The sequence below is a fragment of the Oryx dammah genome, unplaced genomic scaffold (genome assembly GCF_014754425.2).
Source record: "Oryx dammah isolate SB20612 unplaced genomic scaffold, SCBI_Odam_1.1 HiC_scaffold_27, whole genome shotgun sequence".
NCBI lineage: Eukaryota > Metazoa > Chordata > Mammalia > Artiodactyla > Bovidae > Oryx > Oryx dammah.
Genome location: NW_024070211.1, coordinates 109,539,619 through 109,562,090, shown reverse-complemented (window position 1 = coordinate 109,562,090; position 22,472 = coordinate 109,539,619). Strand labels below are relative to the sequence as shown.

General features: G+C 35.2%; 1 protein-coding gene and 1 pseudogene across 6 annotated transcripts in view; one reads left to right on the top strand and one right to left on the bottom strand.

Moving 5' to 3' along the window:
• The window catches only part of UBR3 (ubiquitin protein ligase E3 component n-recognin 3), a 208,485-nt gene that overhangs the window by 22,277 nt on the left and 163,736 nt on the right, over positions 1-22,472 (bottom strand). For all 6 annotated transcript variants that reach the window (XM_040229306.1, XM_040229307.1, XM_040229312.1 and 3 more), the window contains 3 exons: positions 19,421-19,506; positions 5,099-5,204; positions 2,857-2,960 (listed from right to left, as the gene is read on the bottom strand). In XM_040229306.1, coding sequence (XP_040085240.1) covers positions 2,857-2,960; positions 5,099-5,204; positions 19,421-19,506 — 296 coding nt within the window. The remainder of the gene's footprint in view (positions 1-2,856; positions 2,961-5,098; positions 5,205-19,420; positions 19,507-22,472) is intronic.
• On the top strand, positions 15,020-15,662 carry LOC120854907 (annotated as a pseudogene).

Here is a 22,472-nt window from a genome sequence, read left to right as displayed (position 1 = left end):
TTAAGATACAAAGATTTCAACTAAAGTAACAGCTTTCTTGAATTTCAAGAGAAAGTAAGCAATTTACCAGAAAATAAGATAACTGGATATTTAACACCTTCATTCCACATTATTGAGTACATTATGTACCAGGTAGGCACAAGGGACACACAAAACGGTGCCAGTCCTGGAGGAACTGATAGTCTCGAGAGAGTAATATTAAAGAAAATCTACTATTATGACAAAGAGACAAGTACTGAAATAGAACTGTGAACAAGCTATTTGAGAAAGGGGAAAAGGGACAGCCAAGAAAATGGCTTCCCAGTAAAGGAGCACCAGGTGTTATCAAGTGAATAAGGAAGAAATGGCAAACTTTTAAATATGCTCAAAACCTGCCCCCCCCCACCAAAAAGAAAAGAACTCTGAATTATATCCACATACAGCCTCTATTCTCTCCCCACATTCACTCTTGATAACTCTCTACTCACTATTGCTGTTCTCTCATCTCCCTCTCATTTCTCATCCCATTAAAATCTGTATCTGATTCTACAACTACTCAAAAGCAATTTTCTTACTACCATTCCTTATTACAGAGCTATTTATTTGCTTTATGACCAAGAGTTCTGAGGAGAATTTATAAATAACTCAGTTTTAGAGGTCAAGATTCATTTGAAAATATGGTAGGAGCTATGGAACTTCTCATAACAAAATGTACATATACATAGAAATTTTTTTTACATTATTTAAAGAGATTCATGAATTCCTTGAAGGCCCCTGTGCTGTGCTTAGGCACTCAGTCGTGTCCGACTCTTTGCAACCCCATGGACTGTAACCCACCAGGCTCCTCTGCCCATGGGGATTCTCCAGGCAAGAATACTGGAGTGGGGTGCCATTTCCTCCTCCAAGGGATCCTCCCAACCCAGGGATCAACCCAGGTCTCCCGCATCACAGGCGGATTCTTTACCACCTGAGCCACCAGGAAAGCCCACTAGGCCAGCAGGGAGTAAGGAAGCATGTGGAGAGACGAATAAAAGCTCCAACAGTCTTTGTCTTGAATCCATTCAAAAAACACTTTTTAAACATTCTAGGCCACCAAAGCTATTTTGATACATTTGAAATGAGGAAAAGGGACATTTCAAAAACAGTGAAATCCCTGAAAGAAATCTTTATTTCTGTGTGCAAGCTACAGATTAACTGCTTAAAAACAATGTCAAGTATGTTTTTAAGGTATGTATAGCAATGATAAAGTTGCCTCTTCAGTACAGTAAGTTCAAGGAATAATGGAAGTAGAAAAATCATGTGAATGTGATATTCTGAGTCACTAGGGAAGTCTGTGATCAAAACAAAAAGCTACCTTAATAATCTTTACTAGAATGGTTTCCAGGAAGTCTAGGAACACAACTAATTTCAGCACTCCAATAAACATTCTCCAATACTCTGGAGTTCAAAATACTTTCCTAATATGAGGTAGAATTAGTCTTCAATCAAGTATAGAGATTATACTTAATCAAATATTAGCCTATTTTAATAAAAATTATTTTTCAACTCTACTTGTCTAGGGTAAAAGCATTCTAAACTTACAAGAAGTTTTTTCATATTTTCAATAATTGTGCACATCACCTAATGGTGAGTGTTTTATTTAAATGTATGTTTTTTCCAATGAACACCTAAACCACAGATTAAAATGCCTTGGTTTGAAGAAGCTACCAAAGATTGCTGGGGTCATATCATCAGGACACAAGCCAACTAAAAACCAAACACAAGTGCTTAAAGAGTTATTATTCTACACAAGAACTAAAAGACATCTCTAAATGTCTTTTGTCATTTGCTAAAATTCATTAGTTCATAATAATTATAAAAAACAAAAAAAGCAATCACCTTTGGAGGATGCTAAGAAAGAAAAAAAAACCTACTTATTTTTCTGAAAACTGGTAAACAAATCTAGCATTTAAACTGACTTTCTTGCCCAGAAATAAACTCACATGTATATGGTCAATTAACTTATGACAAAGGAGGCAAGAATATAAGATTGGGGAAAAAACAGCTTCTTTCAACAAACAGTGCTGGGAAAACCCCAGCTACATGCCAAAGTATTAAAGAGGACCACCTTCTCAGACCATATACAAAAATAAACTTGAAAATGGATTAAAGATTTAAATGTAAGACCTGAAACCATAAAACTTCTAGAAGAAAATGAAGGCAAGTACACTCTTTGATATCACTCTTAGCGACTTTTTTTTGGATATGTCTCTTTGGGCAAGGGAAACAAAAGCAAAAATAAATGGGACTCCATCAAACTAAAAAGCTTTTGCACAGCAAGGAAATTACCAATAAAACAAAAAAGGTAGCCTACTGAATGAAAGAAGATATTTGCAAATAATATATCCAGAAAGGTTTAATATCCAAAATATATTAAAAACTCTAGAACTCATGCAACTAGGGAGAATAATTATGAACGCTATCAATATCATACTAGTAAAAATTAATAGTATTATATTAACACTAATTAAAAATGGGTCACCACATTTTTAATAACTATGATACTCATATATCAAAACATCTATGCATGTAGATAGGTAAAGGCATTAAAGCTGACAGTTTGCTCTATTTTTCACATTTTTGTACTATCATTTTAATTTCTTAAAGATTTTCAGTGACTCCCCCATATCTTTACCTAAATATTGACTAAAGAGCTAAAAACAGACCCACAAAGGAAAAAAATTCTTTATTTCACTCTCATCTTTAGAAATACATGATTACAATGTTATTTATCTCAGAACATTTCCATCAGACTGAACGTCATATTTATGCCCGTAATTTTTAGAATATTCATTATATATACAATATAATCTACGAATGTAACTTGTAAAGATATACCTTTGTGTAAGGGTTGAGGCATCATTAAGATCTGGATGAGCAAAAGGGATGTAACATCATGATAAAGAATTGGAACCTCAGGCTGTTGTTCCTCATTTCCCAGTCTAAAAGAAAAATGCATAATCACTTTAGACAGTATTGTATTTTCTAACTCATTTTATATTTCACATATATGTGTACGGAACACAAACCAAACTTTCTCAAGCAACTAAGAAATCTCAAAAGAAAAAGTTAGGACCACATTTTGCCTAAAAATTTAATATTCTAGGCTCACATATTTCTTTGATTCTGCCTAATAGGAAAAAATTACCTAGAAACTTTATTAGGTCTTACTAACTTAAACAATTGGGACACATTAACTTGATTGTGAATTTTTCTGATCTCTCAGATTACAGAAATCAAACAAAGTATTAAATGGAATTGAAGAGAATTAGCTTCACTACAAATGGGGTGGCACTTAGGATACTTGCTATCACCAACTTCATATTAAAGAATAAATATTTGCATTACAAAAAAAAATCTATTCACAAACAAGTTACATTGAAAAGGCATGGTTAATATCTCTTGTTAAAAGTTGTTTCAACTTTAGGACTAATAGAAAATTCAAAGAAAATCTTTTAACATTTTCAAAGTTTAAAAAAGATATAATAACCAAAGCAGAACTTAAAATATACTATAAAAAACAAAACAGTAAACCTAAGTGTTGGAGAAGACTCTTGAGAGTCCCTTGGACTGCAAGGAGATCCAACCAGTCCATTCTGAAGGAGATCAACCCTGGGATTTCTTTGGAAGGAATGATGCTGAAGCTGAAACTCCAGTACTCTGGCCACCTCATGTGATGAGTTGACTCATTGGAAAAGATTCTGATGCTGGGAGGGATTGGGAGCAGGAGGAGAAGCGGACGACAGAGGATGAGATGGCTGGATGGCATCACTGACTCGATGGATGTGAGTCTGAGTGAACTCCGGGAGTTGGTGATGGACAGGGAGGCCTGGCGTGCTGCAATTCATGGGGTCGCAAAGAGTCGGACACGACTGAGCGACTGAACTGAATGGAATGTATGTATAGTACCACAAAACACACAGAATATACTATAGAGTAGCTCTTTTCATTCTGAAAGAATTAAAACTCCTTTAGAAACTTAAATATTTTGATCACAGGTTTAATTTTTCATGTCAGAGAACAAAAGTAAATCTTAAGCATTCAGAATCAGCTAAATTCTGAAGCTACATGTCAGACTAGATTTGGGATAAATAAAAACGGAAATCTTTTATAAGCCTTTGTCATTCAACAAAATAGCGATTACTTAATTGTTGGCCAGGCATTGGATACATGTGAGTAAACCATCCCTGCTTCTATAATGCTTATGGAACTGCCAAAGGAAGACAGCTCTTTGAATATCTCCATTCTCTACAAATATCTCTTTAATACTTGTCTTTCTCTCCAAAGATAAAACTTCCATTAATGCTATGAATCCTATTATTGTCTCTTAAGTCTCCCTGGCATCTCTTCTTTACAAGCCCAAATTTCTTGAGAAGAAAAAAATTTAGGGGTCACCACTTCCTCACCTATTATTCAAATTCCCTCAGAAATGGTTTACCACTGATTACACAAGTGGTAACATAAAGTACAGATTCTGTATTTCTGTAAATTAGGAGTAAAATAAATTAGGCATATCATTTCAAAAATTTTAATGATGTGGGAATTTGGTTGTCATGTATTATTTTTAAAAAGCAGATTCTAAAACTAGTGTGTTTCTAGCTAATAAATCATAAAGCAGGTTTTTGTTTTTTTTTTAAACCACTATTCTATAACATCTAATGAAGGCAAGACTGATCATAGGTTTCAAACATCATCAGGCGAAAGGCTGTGGGGAACTTTACAATGAAGGAATAAGTCTAAGGTTACTTGAACCCTTTGATCAATTATGACATGAAAAGAACAATCAGCCATCATGTGCCTCTGAATGTTTTGTCTATATAAAAACCAATGAAATTCTTTAAAAGATTTTCTCACTTAGTAGGAATTTTTATGCAAATTTAACAGAAAGTATAATAGTATAAATAGTAATAATAATAAATAGTCTATAAATGGTATAAAAGTATAATAAACCGTTTTCAATTTTTATCATGTACTTTTGTCTCATAAGGAAAATTCACATATTAAAAAGAACTTTAATCTTTTTATACTTAATCATTTTCAAAAAAGTTTTGACTGAATTTAATCTTTCAATAATACTTACTGCGAACTCATCTCTTCTAGTAACTGTGTAAGCTTTCTCCAAGGATTATACTCAGAATCAATGCTATAAAGTCGCATATGCAAGGCTAATACATGGAACAGCTGATCTAAATAAATTGAAGGAAAAGTAATTAGAAAGTTCACACAATTTGTCCAGAACAAAATTCAGGCAAAATTTCTAGTAATTTCTAAATGTTTCCTTTCCTTATAATTCACCAAGTGTAAGTACCAACAACTTCATGCTCTCTTTTAAGGTAAACTCTGAGGACTTCCCTGATTGTTCAGTTGGTAAAAAAATCCACCTGCAATGCAGGAGACCCTGGTTCGATTTCTGGGTCAGGAAGATTCCCTGGAGAAGGGATAGGCTACCCACTCTAGTATTCTTGGGCTTCCCTTGTGGCTCAGCTAGTAAAGAATCCTCCTGCAATGCAAGGGACTTGGGTTCGATCCCTGGGTTGGGAAGATCCCCTGGAGAAACGAAAGGCTACAGATTCCAGTATTCTGGCCTGAAGAATTCCATGGACTGTATAGTCTATATGGTCACAAAGAGCCGGATACAACTTTCACTGAGATACATATCCAAATAAATTCAGAACTTGGGACTGTTCTTTTATGCTCAATCTTAATACAGAAGTGGTTTGTTTTCCTCATCTTCTGTCAGAGATCTACCTTTCCTTGGCTTTATGCCTTGATCTTGGTAACCTGCAGTTTTCACTGTTGTGATCTCTTAACCAAAATTCACTATTATCTTCAATACCCTACTCTGAGTAATATGGAGAATAACATCCATATAAACCACTGTTAGGTGAAGTTCTTCCTTTACCTAATTTTTTTCTCCTAAATATTATTTAGATTTAATTGTGATTTCATCTTTAGACTCAACATGAAGAAAAAAATAATGGAAATGAGAATAATATTTAGAAAAACTATTCTGCTATTTTCATTTCTTCTATCTGACAGTAATCTATGACAGATATCATGACAATAATCTACCAGTCTCAACTTTTGACAAAATTCTGCTACAACATTTAGAAAAAGAATTGTTTAAAATTTTTAAATTATTTGGGAAAAAAATTTAAAATTTTGCTTTCATATCACATGTCCTTTTTCTGGTATAAAGGACTGGACTAAATTACTCTCTTAAATACTCAAAATATTTGAATTAAAATAAATCAACAGTCCCTTTCTAGAAGTCAGATAATACTTTTTGACATATGATTAGAATTAATTCCTAAAGCCAGAAACAAAAAAGCCAAATGACATAAATATACTGTTGTCACTTACTCTCTGAATTAAAATACTCAAAACTAAACAACATTTTGTATCTCTGAGCAAGTGACTTAGAAATTAGCTATACTTTAGAATAACTTGAGATCCATCCATATAAGTATTAGTAATATTAGTGGTGGTAGTAGTTTGAAGAAATCATCTGTAAGACATGAGAGCTATAAGATGAACAAAATAAACATTCCATTCTGTGGGGCACTGTAGTAGAAATGGGAGGTGGGGGAGGAGCTGAACCTAACACTGTACCTACAATTGTTTCAATCTAATCTCTGTATAACCAACAGAAGAGTTTAAACACCTTATTCTTATTCATCTTCTGCCTATAGGTCAATGGATAGTCTAAATCTTCTCTTAAAATTTCTTCATCCTATTAATGATTAAGACTAGCTGAGTATTTATTAGTGCCAAGCACTATTTAAATCACCTACATAGATTTATCCCAATTTATTTTCACAAAAACTGTAAGGTAGATAATACAGTTATCCCCTGTTTTGAGACAAGTTTCCCAAATTTTCAGTTTTTCTAGTAACCTGGTTCCATCGGTAACAATAAGAACAAGAGACATTTTCAGCAGTGAAATAATATGATAAAGATATACTGCTTATTCTCATTTTATTTCAATTCAATTTTACATAAGATTTTTATGATGTATATATATAATTCATCATTTTTTTTAAAATTGTCTAAAATCAAGAAGTGTTTTTTAAAAAAATCCTCTAGCTGCCAAGTGGGGAGTTTTGCATTCTTATATAAGTTTTTAAGTGAATAAAAGGTCTCTTTTTACTATCTCTTTTCAAGACAAAAGTCAATTAACTTGAAGCTTTGATTTAATCAAAAACATAGACATGGCAATTTTACTAACCTGTTTTCCACTGAAACTATGGCCGGCATAAAAGTAATGTTGCAAATGTCTAATTTCCTAGACTTTATCATAATTAAAGAAATACAAATGTTAGAAGAAAACTTTTCATTTTCTTATATTCCCTTATTCTACAGATGAGGAAGTAGGCCCAGAGAAAGGAAGTACCTTCCCATGTCACCATAAATATTTATTAGCAAAGCTAAGAAGAGAATTCAAGATTCCTGATGACAGTGACAGTCACTCAGTCGTGTGACTTTGCCACACGTCTTTGCCGCCCCATGGAATAGCCCGCCAGGCTCCTCTCTTCATGGGACTTGTAGCCTGACAGGCTCCTCTGTCCAGTGGGGTTCCCCACTGGAGTGGGCTCCCATTCCCTTCTTCAGGGGATCTTCCCAACACAGGGATCAAATCTGGGTTTCCCACATTGTCGGCAGATTCTTTATCATATGAGCCACCAGGGAATCCGACTTCAAGATTTCCTATTTCTTAGTTTTTTCTACCACTTCAGTTCTCCTTGAGGTTTTAATGATTACTTTGTTGGCAAAGTAATGTTTCTGTTTTTTAATATGCTATCTAGGTTGGTCATAACCAAGGAGTAAGCGTCTTTTAATTTCATGGCTGTAATCACCATCTGCAGTGATTTTGGAGCCCCAAAAAATAAAGTCTGACACTGTTTCCCCATCTATTTCCCATGAAGTGATGGGACTGGATGCCATGATCTTCATTTTCTGAATGTTGACCTTTAAGCCAACATTTTCACTCTCCTCTTTTACTTTCATCAAGAGGCTTTTTAGTTCCTCTTCACTTTCTGCCATAAGGGTGGTGTCATCTGCATATCTGAGGTTATTGTTATTTCTCCCAACAATCTTGATTCCAGCTTGTGCTTCTTCCAGCCTAGTCAAGGCTATGGTTTTTCCAGTGGTCATGTATGGATGTGAGAGTTGGACTGTGAAGAAAGCTGAGCGCCAAAGAATTGATGCTTTTGAACTGTGGTGCTGGAGAAGACTCTTGTGAGTCCCCTGGACTGCAAAGAGATCCAACCTGTCCATCCTAAAGGAGACCAGTCCTGGGTGTTCACTGGAAGGACTGATGCTGAGGCTGAAACTCCAATACTATGGCCACCTCATGCAAATAGCTGACTCGTTGGAAAAGACCCTGATGCTGGGAGGGATTGAGGGCAGGAGGAGAAGGGGACAACAGAGGATGAGATGGCTGGATGGCATCACCAACTTGATGCACATGAGTTTGGGTGAACTCCGGGAGCTGGTGATGGACAAGGAGGCCTGGTATGCTGCGATTCATGGGGTCGCAAAGAGTCGGACACGACTGAGCGAATGAACTGAACTGAAGTGAACTGTGATTTCAATAAACAGGCAACACCGTCCAGTAGGACTAAGGAAGTCCTAGATTTGAATTCAAGCTCTGTACTGGCCATGTGTCCTTGGGCAAATTATCCTAGTTTTATTATCTGTAAACTGAGGATAAGTCAATTCTCTGGGCTGTTTTATGTGATGAGTAGTTATAGTAGGAACACATATCTGTAGTGTGCAGATAGTGTGCTTAAATACATGTACATACACATATGGTTTCTATGGATAAATTCCAAATAATAAATTTAATATTTATAAACTTGAGATAATACAGCCAAAATTAGAGATTACAACTACATAAGAAACATTAGGTCTCCACATAAAAATACCACTCTACACAAATATTAACATATATTTTTAACCTTCATCTCTCTTCTCCCCTGAACTTTTGGTACTATGCTTCCTTGGTTCTCGCCCAGCTTCTTCTCAATCACCTATAAGTGTTCTTCCTCTGCTGAGCCCTAAAAGGTGGCATTCTCCATAAGAAAGGAAAAGGATCTCTTCTTAGCCTTCTTTCCCTCTCATTCTCCATACACTACTTCATTTAAGCTCAACTTCCACTTATACCTGCAAGTTTACAATTCACAGATTTCTGTAGCACTTCTGATGTTTGACAGGCACCACAAAAATCTATATATGCAAAACTAAACTGATTATATAGCCCAGCCTAGCTCTGATATTCATTGCCTCTTACAATACCATTTGAATGAATGACATCACTGGCCATGCAAACATCCAAGGAAAAACCTGGCCTATTGCTTTAATTACTAAACCAATTAATCCTATTGGTTCTGCCTCCTATGACCCATCCTCTTTTACTCCACTCTACCCCCTATATCATTTCTCAAGTAGATAACGAAGTCCTCATTTAGCTTTAAGTCTTTTGTTTCAACCACTTCCAATTCCTATAAGCAATAAATCTATTCATATTGTCTCATAATTGGTTGGCGAACCACTGAACAAAGAGTCATAGAAAGCCCTTAAAAGTCACTGAAAGAGAGATAAGCCCTAATTCTTTTTCAGGTTTATTACTTAAAGTTCTTTCCTCCCTTCCTTTAGCAAGTATTCCCCCGCGTGTCTTCACAAGGTGTCCTCTCAGCCGAGAATGGCATCTCCTGTTCTCCAAGCAAACCTGATTCATCTTTCCAGAGGCGGTTCAAGCGCTCCTCTGCAAAGTCTTCCCTAATACATACCTGAGACAGATGTGATCGTCCCTTGCTTTAAGCATTCTCTACACTTGAGTTACCTCTATTTTAGTGCTTCTAATACAGCCTTGTAATTATTTTTTCACATTTTCTTCTCCTACTAGACAGTGAAATTTCCCTAAAAAAGATAACTACTTCTTTTCCTCTTTGTACTTCCCAGGCTAGCACAGTGTTTGACATTTAACAGGATTTTTTAAGTACAGTGAATATTTCACGAATTTGTCAATAATCTTTGTTTTTAAAAATCACACAATATAAGCATAATATTCATGATGGACTTATGCTCTTCCTTTTCTGCTGTAATGACACACTGACTTACTAACCAAGAAGGAGGCCAATTCACCGGCCCTAATTTCACTTCCTCAAAGAAGTGACCTCTCAACTCTGACTACTAAAGCAGTGGTTGACTTACTTGCTCCCACTAGTTCCTTCCCAATGCTGGTTGCTGTGACAACTCACCTGGGAAAATGAACTCTATTTTCTGTAACACCTAATCAAATTCTTTACAACTGGGACAAGTCTAAGGTATTGAAATGTATTTAATCACAAGAAAAACATATCATTACTAAAACAGGAAACACCACTGAAAGACTAGTTTGTCCTTGGAAAAAACCAAAGACTAATTCTAAGAACTCTCAGCTGGAACAAAAGGTAAGATTTAGCCATCTGTTCTAGCTTTAAAAATTATAATACCAAAAAATCTACAAATTAAAAATATAACTCCAACTTTACTGTAAAATTAGAGCTTCACATGTATGGCTAAGAATACCATACATATACACAAGACACCATAAACAATTTTTATGACTTGAGAAGTATCCAGTTAAGGAAACTGAACACAAAGAGCTCAGCACCAGCTTGGAAATTCTGTGTGTCTGTCAGTTATTTCTAAACACTTGAGAATTCTAAACTGGCAGATTATTTCTTAGTATAACACACTAGTTATGAAGACAGTCCAGTTCAGTCACTCAGTCGTGTCCAACTCTTTGCAACCCCATGGATTGCAGCATGCCAGGCCACCCAGTCCATCACCAACTCACAGAGTTTACTCAAACTCATGTCCATTGAGTCGCTGGTGCCATCCAACCATCTCATCCTCTGTCGTCCCCTTCTCCTCCCACCTTCAATCTTTGCAAGCGTCAGGGTCTTTTCAAATGAGTCAGCTCTTCGCATCAGGTGGCCAAAGTATTGGAGTTTCAGCTTCAGCATCAGTCCTTCCAGTGAATATTCAGGACTGATTTCCTTTAGGATTAACTGGCTGGATCTCTTTGCAGTCCAAGGGACTCTCAAGAGGCTTCTCCAACACCACAGTTCAAAAGCATCAATTCTTCGGCGCTCAGCGTTCCTTATATTCCCACCTCTCACATCCATACAACTGGGACAAGTCTAAGATATTGAAATGTATTTAATCACAAGAGAAACATATCATTACTAAAACAGGAAACACCAGTGAAAGACTAGTTTGTCCTTGGAAAAAACCAAAGACTTAATTATAAGAACTCTCAGCTGGAACAAAAGGTAAGCAAACTACTGGAAAAATAGTAGCTTTGACTAGATGGACCTTTGTTGGCAAAATAATGTCTCTGCTTTTTAATATGCTGTCTAGGTTGGACATAAATTTTCTTCCAAGGAACAAGCATCTTTTAATTTCATGGCTGCAGTCACCATCTGCAGTGATTTTGGAGCCCCCAACATAAAGTCCCAGCTCTTGTCTCAATGATAAAGTGTTGACTTCCAAATTTTTAAAATTAAAATCAAGACAAGAACAATGTATTTAATACCTAGAAGGGGGGCATGTCTGCAAAAGACTAGTCAAGTGCAGCAGTGAGAAGGCCTTTGACTGTGTGGATCACAATAAACTGTGGAAAATTCTGAAAGAGATAGGAATACCAGACCACCTGACCTGCCTCTTGAGAAACCTATATGAGGTCAGGAAGCAACAGTTAGAACTGGACATGGAACAACAGACTGATCCCAAATAGGAAAAGGAGTACGTCAAGACTGTATATTGTCACCCTGCTTATTTAACTTCTATGCAGAATACATCATGAGAAATGCTGGGCTTGAGGAAGCACAGGCTGGAATCAAGATTGCCAGGAGAAATATCAATCACCTCAGATATGCAGATGACACCACCCTTATGGCATAATGTGAAGAAGAACTAAAGAGCCTCTTGATGAAAATGAAAGAGGAGAGTGAAAAAGTTGGCTTAAAGCTCAACATTCAGAAAACGAAGATCATGGCATCCAGTCCCATCACTTCATGGGAAATAGATGGGGAAACAGTGGAAACAGTGACTTTATTTTTGGGGGCTCCAAAATCACTGCAGATGGTGATTGCAGCCATGAAATTAAAAGACACTTAATCCTTGGAAGGAAAGTTATGGCCAACCTAGACAGCATATTGAAAAGCAGACATTTACTTTGTCAACAAAAGGTCCGTCTAGTCAAGACTATGGTTTTTCCAGTGATCATGTATGGATGTAAGAGTTGGACTGTGAAGAAAGCTGAGTGCCGAAGAATTGATGCTTTTGAACTGTGGTGTTGGAGGAGACTCTTGAGTCCCTTGGACTACAAGGAGATCTAACCAGTCTATCCTAAAGGAAATCAGTCCTGAATATTCACTGGAAGGACTGATGCTGAAGCTGAAACTTCAATATTTTGGCCACCTGATGCGAAGAGCTGACTCATTTGAAAAGACCCTGATGCTGGGAAAGATTGAGAGCAGGAGGAGAACGGGATGACAGAGAATGAGATGGTTGGATGGCATCACCAACTCAATGGACATGGGTTTGGGTGAACTCCGGGAGTTGGTGATGGACAGGGAAGCCTGGCGTGCTGCAGTTGGTGGGGTTGCAAAGAGTCGGACACGACTGACTGACTGAACGGAACTGAATAAAAAAAATTTCAACTAGCCAAATAACTCTAAATTACCATGAAAAAATAAATCTCATTTTCTCTGTAACTAAATAATCAAAGTGAAGAAATGGTTCTGACCCATTTATCCTGGGGTGAATATAACTGGTGTTGGTGTATGCCTCATACAAAAGTCAGATTTCCTTGGTTCCTTTACACAGTCCTAAGAAATTACCCGTGGAAAGACAGAGAGAACTTCCAGGAGAGGTCTGGGAATGACTGTAAGACGAAGATCTGTAGCTCTGATTCCTTAGAAACAGGCAATTCATGCCACTGAGTAACAGGAGCTGACTCAGCTTTTCCCGCCCCACCGCTCACCAATTCAGGCAAGGCAGACAGGGAATAAAGTAGCAGTTACGTTAGGAATTTTAAAGGATTGAGAAAAAATCAATAATAATAAAATTATATATATGAGTGTATGTATTATACAAACACACATATATAAAATACTTTAGCTCACGTAGCTAATAACATTTGGTATTTAATACCATCTGTCATTAATCATGACAGATATGGTAGATGGTCAGCACAAGTATCATAATCATCATTTCCACCACAAGGTAAAAAAGTCAGGCAAGTTTCCTGAAGTCCAACAGATAACAAATAGGACTAGAATTCAGATCTTCTAATTCCAATCCAGTGTTCCTTCCAACACTGTATCCTATGTTGCTTCTTTCCAACCCCACCTCTTTATTTTCTATCTATGTTGCTCCTAGTTAATAAAGGGATATACTTACAAGTTAAAGTATATGAGCTTTGCTTTAATTATCCCTTGTGAAAATTCAAAAATACCAAAAGAAAAGGCTGTGTTTAGCACTTCCAACTTTTCATGCTGGGTTCTTCTCCTGCAGTTACTATGCCTCCAAAACTCCCAGGCACATTATGCCATTGTTTCTGGGTACCTCAAGCATCATAGTATTAGTTTCAAGGAATTTTCTTCTCCTACCCTCAGGTTTAAGTGACCAGCCTCCCCCTTCACCTTTACAGCATGGCATATGAAGAGGTGCACAATTCTGACTCCACACATAGGTAGTCCTACGAAGGGTAAAGAAAAAAGTCAGTTCTTAGGACTCCTAATCTCTTCCTTACTAAAGAAGACATACTCCATGAATCCACGTCTAATTTAAGCATCCCATTTCAAGCTGAGGGACAGGGGAGAGGGTTCTAATTGCACTGCTAATGAGGAACTGCCCTGCCATAACCCAAGCAAGATCTTAGGACTCCTATGGCCCGATAATGGAAATGATTATCTGTGGTACTTAGTTCCTGAAATAACCATTAACACAGAAAGGCCTAGCTACCTGCACCACAAAGTACAGGACCTGCAAAGACTTTAAAGAATAGCTGAAATCACTCTAAGGCTCTTAGCTCAAAATCTTAAACCACAAAATCTTAAACCTCAAAATCTCTAACCCAGGCCTCCCCACATTAACAATGTATTTAATTTTCAGTAAAGAAGTTGTATCAATCTTTGGGAATAAAACCCATTTTCTCCTTCTAACCCCCCCTTTTAACAGGCCAAGAGAATAAATGAGGTGCTTAAAAAAGACTAGGCTGAAAATTAACTTTCATCTTGCTTCCAGTCTCCTTAACCACCCCCATCCCCAATTTGATAATGGTAGTACTGAAGTAGTAGAAACAGTAGTGTTGAGATTTATAGTCTATGGTAAAACTAGGTTCTTACAACAATTCTCTGGTTGGATTCTATGAGGAACAGAATCCATGAGATTAAATGAGGTTGCCATTAAACTAGCTGCCTACTCATGAAGAATGGATTCTGAAGGCAATTTCTACATTTTTACATTCATTTATGCATTTTGACCATTATAATAATCTGGTGGCCAAATTTTCTTCTTGTTACAAGGTAACAAAAAAGAATAGAACAAAAGTTGTGATTCAACCTATTTGTAGAATTCACAGTTTTTCAATCTGAAAAAGACCTTACTAAGCCATAGATATCAAGATTTTACCACTGTTAAAAGATAAGATGAGACTACTGAATAGCAATTTTGTGATAGTATTTAAAAATACCCTTATAGAGTATTACTACAGGGTGAAATTAACATCAAAATAATTTTAACTCTGAATTCACCAAAAATTTATCTTTGAGCAACTATTTTGAGCTGCATGGACACTGTCTAAGCTGGATTCCTTTCTAGGAATAACAAACACAGGGGGCAGTCCCCCACAGTATACATCATTTCTTAAAAAGATTATATATTATGTCAAAATTAAGTTAAAGCTCCTCAAATGAAAATGTCAGGCCTGCCTTCAGTTGCAATCATGGTGGACGTGATGGAGTTGCCCAAGGCGCGAATCAACGCCAGCATGCTAGCTCAGTCTGCTTCGTAGGGAGGCTGGAGAAGATTCATCCCACTGGGAAAATGTTTATTCTTTCAGATGGTGAAGGAAAAAATGGAACTATTGAGTTGATGGGGCCTCTTGATGAAGAAATCTCTGGAATCGTGGAAGTAGTTGGAAAAGTAACGGCCAAGGCAACCATTATGTGTGCGTCTTATGTCCAGTTTAAAGAAGATAATCATCCCTTTGATCTTGGACTTTACAATGAGGCTGTGAAGATTACCCATGAGTTCCCTCAGTTTTTTCCTTTGGGAGTTGTGCAGTATGGTTGAACTATTTTGATTATTGCCCGTGAGCTACACTGAAGACTATTAAAGGAGGCCCTTGATATTTGAAGGAGCAATTCCTGTGATTTTTAATATTTAATTTATTCTCTTAATTTCATTTACCTAACTTTATTAGATATTCCAGTGTGCCATTTTTGACAGAACTGGCTTATTGACAGTTCTCATCTAAGTTCTCATAAAGAATAATTTCTCTGGCATATGGTCAGATTAAATGCACGAAAAAAAAAATTTGGTTGAACTCAGTTTTCTGCTTTATTAATAAAAGCTTATGTGCTGTTGGTCAAAAAAAGAGAAAATGTCAAAGCAAAGGTTTGCCTTAAGGTTTCTTGACTGAAGTTTAATTTTTATTTCTATTAAATCATGAAATCCATTTGTGATATGAACTGTAGCTTAAACCACAGTAATAAGCAGAAAGCTAAGACCCAAAGATATAGAAAATGTTGATCTAACTACAAAAATTATCTAAAGATAAATTTTAAAAATTATCCAATATTAATAATTTATCAATGATGCTGCTTCCTCCCACCCCCCACCACAGTCACTGTTCCAACAATTTCTACTTGAGAAATACACTAAGAATATCATGGCAAAAAAGCATTGAAAGCCTGTGAACTTCACTGGAATCTATGGAGTCTCATGTCTCTTTTCAAATCACTTGAATGAATAAATTAATCCAGTAACTTTAATAAAACATTATTCTTAATAAGAAAGTTATACCTTCAATTTTACATCTGCTTTGTCCTACATCTGTTTCTAACCAAATTGGTGGTACTTATCTGTATATATACTAACTTGTAACAAAAACTCCAAATTCACTTATTTTTCAAAATCTTGTTCAGAAACACCAAAAGCTTCACTGATTTTACAAGCTAGATATGATCCCAAACCTCCAAATTTTCTAGAACTTTTTCCATACTCTATTTTAGAACTTAACACTTTGTATCTTACATTATCTAGAACCAGTCTTATCTGCTGAACACAAGGCCCTTTAATGCCTGAGCTTCCAGTGGATAAAGAGGAGGTCCAGAGTTCTGACCCAAGAATCAGGAGCAGAGCTGTATGTGTGAGCTGATCCAGATGGATCAAGGGGGAAGAAGTAAGAGGGAACCAGCCAGCAAACTGGTGAAAAATAAAGGAGAACCAACTGTTATCCAAAGAAGGAACAAGGATTTGAGAAAATGTCTAAAGGAGTGGTCCCAAACAAAAATAAGATTCAGAGTGAAAGGCTGGCAAAGATAAGCAAGATAACAGGACAGATAGCATGGCAGAGCCTGAAAAGAGCCCAAGGCAACAGTGTGCAGTAATAGTGTGCAGTGACTAAGCGCATGGATGGATGTTTGTAAGGGGACTGCATCCTTTGGGACCCTTAAGGGTAAGAGGTATGTCTTACATAATTGAATTTAATGTCAGAGAGCTGAATTCAACTGCAAGCTTTGACATTTTCCGCTGTATGACTTGGCAATGCAATCACTCTGAAGTTCAGTTTCCTTTTCTATGAAAAAGAGATAACAGCTATTTCACATGATCATTCTAAAGACAATAATTTATGTGAAAGTACTTTATAAACTTTAAAACTACAAATGTAAAGTATTATTAAAATACCATAGTATATTGCTATGTGAATTAATAATGCTCATTTTTTACTGCGGAAAATTTCCCAGATACATATTTAGGAACCTTTACTCTGATTGGGTACTGGTCATTTTTGCTCAGTACTAAAAAAACTTATTTGAATATGGAAGTGCTGCAAGCATTATTCCAAGACTATTTGATTTGTCAGTATAAATTTGGCTGATAATATTTTCTGCTTTCATTGTTATTAATAGAATAATCTTCTTCTCCACCTACCCCCAATGTGTGTGTTGTGTGTGTGTGTGTCCATTCATAATTATCTCTCAGTGTGTTAGTTGCTTATTCATGTCCAACTCTTTGCAACCTCATGGACTGTAATCTGCCAGGCTCCTCTGTCCATGGGTTTCTCCAGCAAGAATACTGGAGTGGGTAGCCATTCCCTTCTCCAGGCGATTGTCCTGACCCATGAATTGAACCCAGGTCTCCCACACTGCAGACAAGATTCTTTACCATCTGAGTCACCAGGGAAGCCCAATTATATATCAGGCATTACACAAACCATTCCACATAAAATTTATTAAATATTTTTTTGACTAAACTTCAATTTCATCAGGAATTTGTGATGGAACATTATTCCAAAAGTGTAACTTTCCTTATCATTTGCTTAATTAGTGGAGCATTTTCTCTTTCACCAAAATATTATGGAAAAAAGACAAGACTTTTTAAACTAATATATTTAAGAGGGAAACTAATGAATGGGATAGAAACTAATGAATGGGAAAAGGAAAATATCGACTTGTGAGCAGACTCCAGAGAAAAGAGAATTTTTATTTACTAATACCATTAGAGAACTACTGGGAAGACGAAAAAATGAGATATTTGATCTAATACTTCATAGGAATCTATGAAACACCATCAATACGTTCTTGTGTTAAATTAGGTTTGAGTTAGGCTTGAGTAAATAATAAATACATTAAGTTTATACACTTGCGATATAGTGGGATTTTTATAGAACATATAACTTTCTGCACACATGACTCACAGAGCTGCTTTAACAAATAAATAGGATAAGTAATGCATAAGTAGCTGCACAATAATAAGTCAGATGAAAACTAAAATCGAAACCATCATGTTGTACAACCTAAATACATAAACTGTTTTCTTTGTCAATCATATCTTAATAAAGCTGGGAGGGAAGCTAACACAATTGATAAGGAAAAGAAGAAAACTAAAAACAGTATTAACTTATATTTAGGATAAGCTTCATCATGGCTGCTTCTATACTGTCACACTGAAATTTCATATTCACTAAATTAGAAAATAAAAAGAACAAAAGCCTGGAAATAGCTATCAACTTAATAATTCAAAGTAAAATTGACGGTGATAATTGAAGCGGATGCTGTTAAGACTTTTACTACTAATTTTAGCATTCTAGATAAATTCACCATTTACAAGCCTCTGTATAAATTTAAGTACCTCAGGGGAAAAAAAAGTAGATTTTGAACATAAAACTAAAATTCCTTTACTAAACACTTTCTAATATAACAGTTTCTGAACTATTACATCAACCAATACTAAACAACACATTAACAAAAAAGAATAAAAGTGAAATTATAGTTTCTACCAATTGAAACAGACTAGAAGCTAGTACTCCGATTTATTAACAGCTTCCCCTATAAAACATATTAAATCACTGGGTGTAAGCAGTGTCTAAGTGCCTACGTCAAGGGGTTAATAAAGATTAAATACTTAGTAAACAATAATTGTCAAAACCTTAAACTTCTAAGTACAAAGTGATAACACAAAAATCTAATACAACTAGTAAGAATTTCAAAATTAACTTGGTTTAAGTTTCACACAAGTTAGTATCTTTTTATTAGAAATTGCAAGGTATTTTTGATCAGTCCTTTGCTTTGAAATAATTCTAAAATTACATATATATCTTTCTAAAATAATATACATATTTTTAAAAAATACTGATTTTAAATAATTACTAGTATTTTAACATATTCATAAATAAGAGCAAACATCTACCATTTTAATATATTTGTATACATCAAAATACAGTACAAATCTGTTTACTGAATAATAGCAGCTATAATCCATAGGCGACACAAATTGTCTTTATAAAAAGTTTTTCTTAAGTCCACACAACATAAAAATTCTTTAAAGGAATTTAAGTTTGAGAACAATCTATAGTTGAGAATAATACACTTTTAATTTTGAACCAATGTAATTCTGATTAATTACATTTACTCACTGAGTAATCACAGTATAGAAAGAGCTAAATATTCATGATTCTTCTAAGTACATGATTAATGATTTAAAGCATAGAATGACTATTAAAAGTGATTATACAAAACATAAAAAGAATCTGAAAATACACTAAAAGACCACTTTGCCTGCATGTGCTTTCATGACATAATTAGAATTTTTTTTAAAGTTAGCACTGCTTAATACTTACTTAAACAGGACCTTTTACCAGCTGTACTTGCGCCACCTGAACATAAATTCCCTCCTCGATGAATTAATTCAAGTTCCAAGTTGGTTCTGTAAGCAAAGCATTAAAATGCATCTCGGTCATTAGGTTAAAGCAATACTTTTGTTTTATTGGCATGTCTAAATTAACCTAAATAAAGTTCTTCAACTTTTTTATTTGCAAAATTATGGTTTATGCAATATCAGTAACAATCATATTTTATCTGATACTTAGAAATAAAAAAGGGGAACAGTTTATCTACCCTTATTCATATGTTCATATTTATACCTGCAAAACTGCACATGTCACAGTGTAATTGTTGCAAAATCCCAGCTGTTGGCAAATACTAAAAACTATGCCTTAAGGAAAAAAACTGCAACACGTTTCAAAAACCTGCATATGAATCTGATGAAAGAATCTGTACTCTGTCAGCCACTGATTAGGTGGTTACTGGCATATAAAACACAAGGGCATACCAATTTTTTCTATCAGAGAAATGGTTATCATTCATTGGAGCCTAGATGGCATATAGAAACCAATATTAAGAAATAAAATCACTAACATCAAAGTGGATATGAACAACACATATAATTAACAGCAGTTTCTTTTATAGACTTCTAAAATTATAGTTTTATTAAAATATATAACTACTGACACTGCTAAACAATAGTATTGTTCATATAGATCTGGAATTACAATATATTCAGCAACTATTAGCTTAAAGAATAGCAGTAATTAGTAGATTGACATTTCAAAAATCAAACTGATGCAGAATCTAAAGATTTACTCAAAAGCAGTAACAGTAAAATAGCCAATTAATTTTGATAATAAATGAAAATTCTGAGTGGTTGTGTGTATTTTTACTTCAACATTATTAACAAACTTAAACACACCTTTACCTGCCACAACTAAAACTGAATAAATGAAGTTTATATCCAAGATATGTATATGACACTAACAGTGAAATAGCCTTTATCTTAAAAAAAAAAAAAAAAAAGGCAACATTTCAAGCTTACTCTTTACAAGTAAATTCAGGAAAGAATAGTACACAGTTTTATTTAAAACAAAACATTTTGAGATGGTTTTAGCTGTATCTTGAACATAGAATGTTTTGAAACATTATTTTCATGTATTTACTTATAAATGCAAACTGTTAAAAATATTAGTATTTCTAAATCTGTATATTTGCCACCCATTTCTAAAGAAATGCTTTAATCCTTTCTACTCAGGGGGGAGAAAAAGCAATTTAACATTGATAATGTTCCTGCTCAGAGCTCCATCTGGTTGCTGCTGATAAGGGCATCTGTGTGACAAGGGAATTTTCCACCCTTCAGGTGATTTGCATTGCTCACTGAACTTCTAAAAACCTACCAGCAAGGAAGCAGGGACAAGGATTTCATATTAGTGGACAGAAAGCGAGCGGAGACCAGCATGTGTTCCTTCATCAAGGGAATATAAATGAGATCAATACATTTTGTTTTCACAAATCTTCAGTTGCCTAATCTGTAGAAAAAAATTAATGGCTATATTCTCTTATAAAAACTAAGATTTCCTAGTTAGTACTTTTAACAGAGCTAACCAGAAACACAATTAATTCTTACAAATGAAAGTCAGAACCAGAATGTCAACTTTTATTTCAGCATAATTTGCAAAAGTATTCATTAAAAAATAAGTACAAGTCTATTTATTGTGCCATCAAATAAGATATTTGAAAGGATGATAACCATGTTACCAGAAATTTGATTTTTAAAGGATACTTGAAAGAAAACTGCCAAATGTAATTAGTTAACTTCAGATTATGGTTGTAAGATCTCCTGTACAACATTTCTTCTGAGTTAAAAAAAAAAACAACTACCTATCTAAAGGGTTAGTATAGCATCTAGAATTTTAAAAAATCATTATGTCAGAAGCCCTATCAATCAGCTTTTCCTCACCTAATTTATAACAAAATTGGCCCCTTAAGTCTTGCTAGACAAAAGAACACACAAATGTGTCATGTCCCCACGTCTGCCCTTCCCTCACTGTTGAAAATCAAAACAGTATTCTGTTTCTGCCGTCCTGAATGGATGATATAAAAATAAAGATGTACTGGAAGCAAAAGTTTTTCAAGCCTTTTTGCTCCTGGAGAGAAGCAGACACAACTTTCTATATTTCCTAACACAAACACATTCAAATTAGTTTGGAAGGGAGGAAAAAAAAAGAGAGAGAGAGAATCTCTGTATTTAAAAGAAAAATGAGAAAGACTGCCTAAAGCCTATCATGAAGGCCACCTAGACATACCCATATAAAAACTCCAACTATGCTCCAGTTTCTTTTTGCTTCTCCAAGTATGCTTTCCCTTTTACCCCATTTTTGGCACTAACATATTTTTGGAGCTATAATTTGAAAAATAAATGTGTGTATAAACACATACACACAGAGAGACACTGAAATACATACTCGTATAATGTGGGTGCAAGGCCTGGGCCTACCTCTACTAGTTGACCAAGTAATTCAATTTCTCAGAGAAGAAAACATCATACCATCGCATGGCCTATATTATCGAATACTCAGCTCAAGCTCTAACTTCTGCAGGAGTTAGGGAGAACTAACTCCCTTTTCTTGAAACAGGAAGGAAGCATTTCTACATACTTTATATTTCAATCAGCTCATCTTCCCTTTTGAAGTTCTACAGCACTTTCTCAATATGATATACATTTTTAAACAAAATATATTCCATTTTAAACAGTTCTCTCTCCAACTAAACTGTAAATTCCTGGAGAGTAGGAGCCATTTCAAACACAGCTTCTAAATCCCTGATGGTACCTAGGAAAGTGTTCAAAAAATTCCCAGGAACTGGCCCTCACTTTGTTTTGATATGTAACCAGTGATAATATTCTCTAGTCTCTGTAATTTATTCTCTATTTTGTTAATCCTTCCTTTTGTTTTAAAAGGATTCATGGGAGGAAATCCAAAAGAGAGGGGATATATATAAACATATAGCTGATCCACTTTGCTATATAGCAGAAACTAACAACACTAAAGCAACTATACTCCA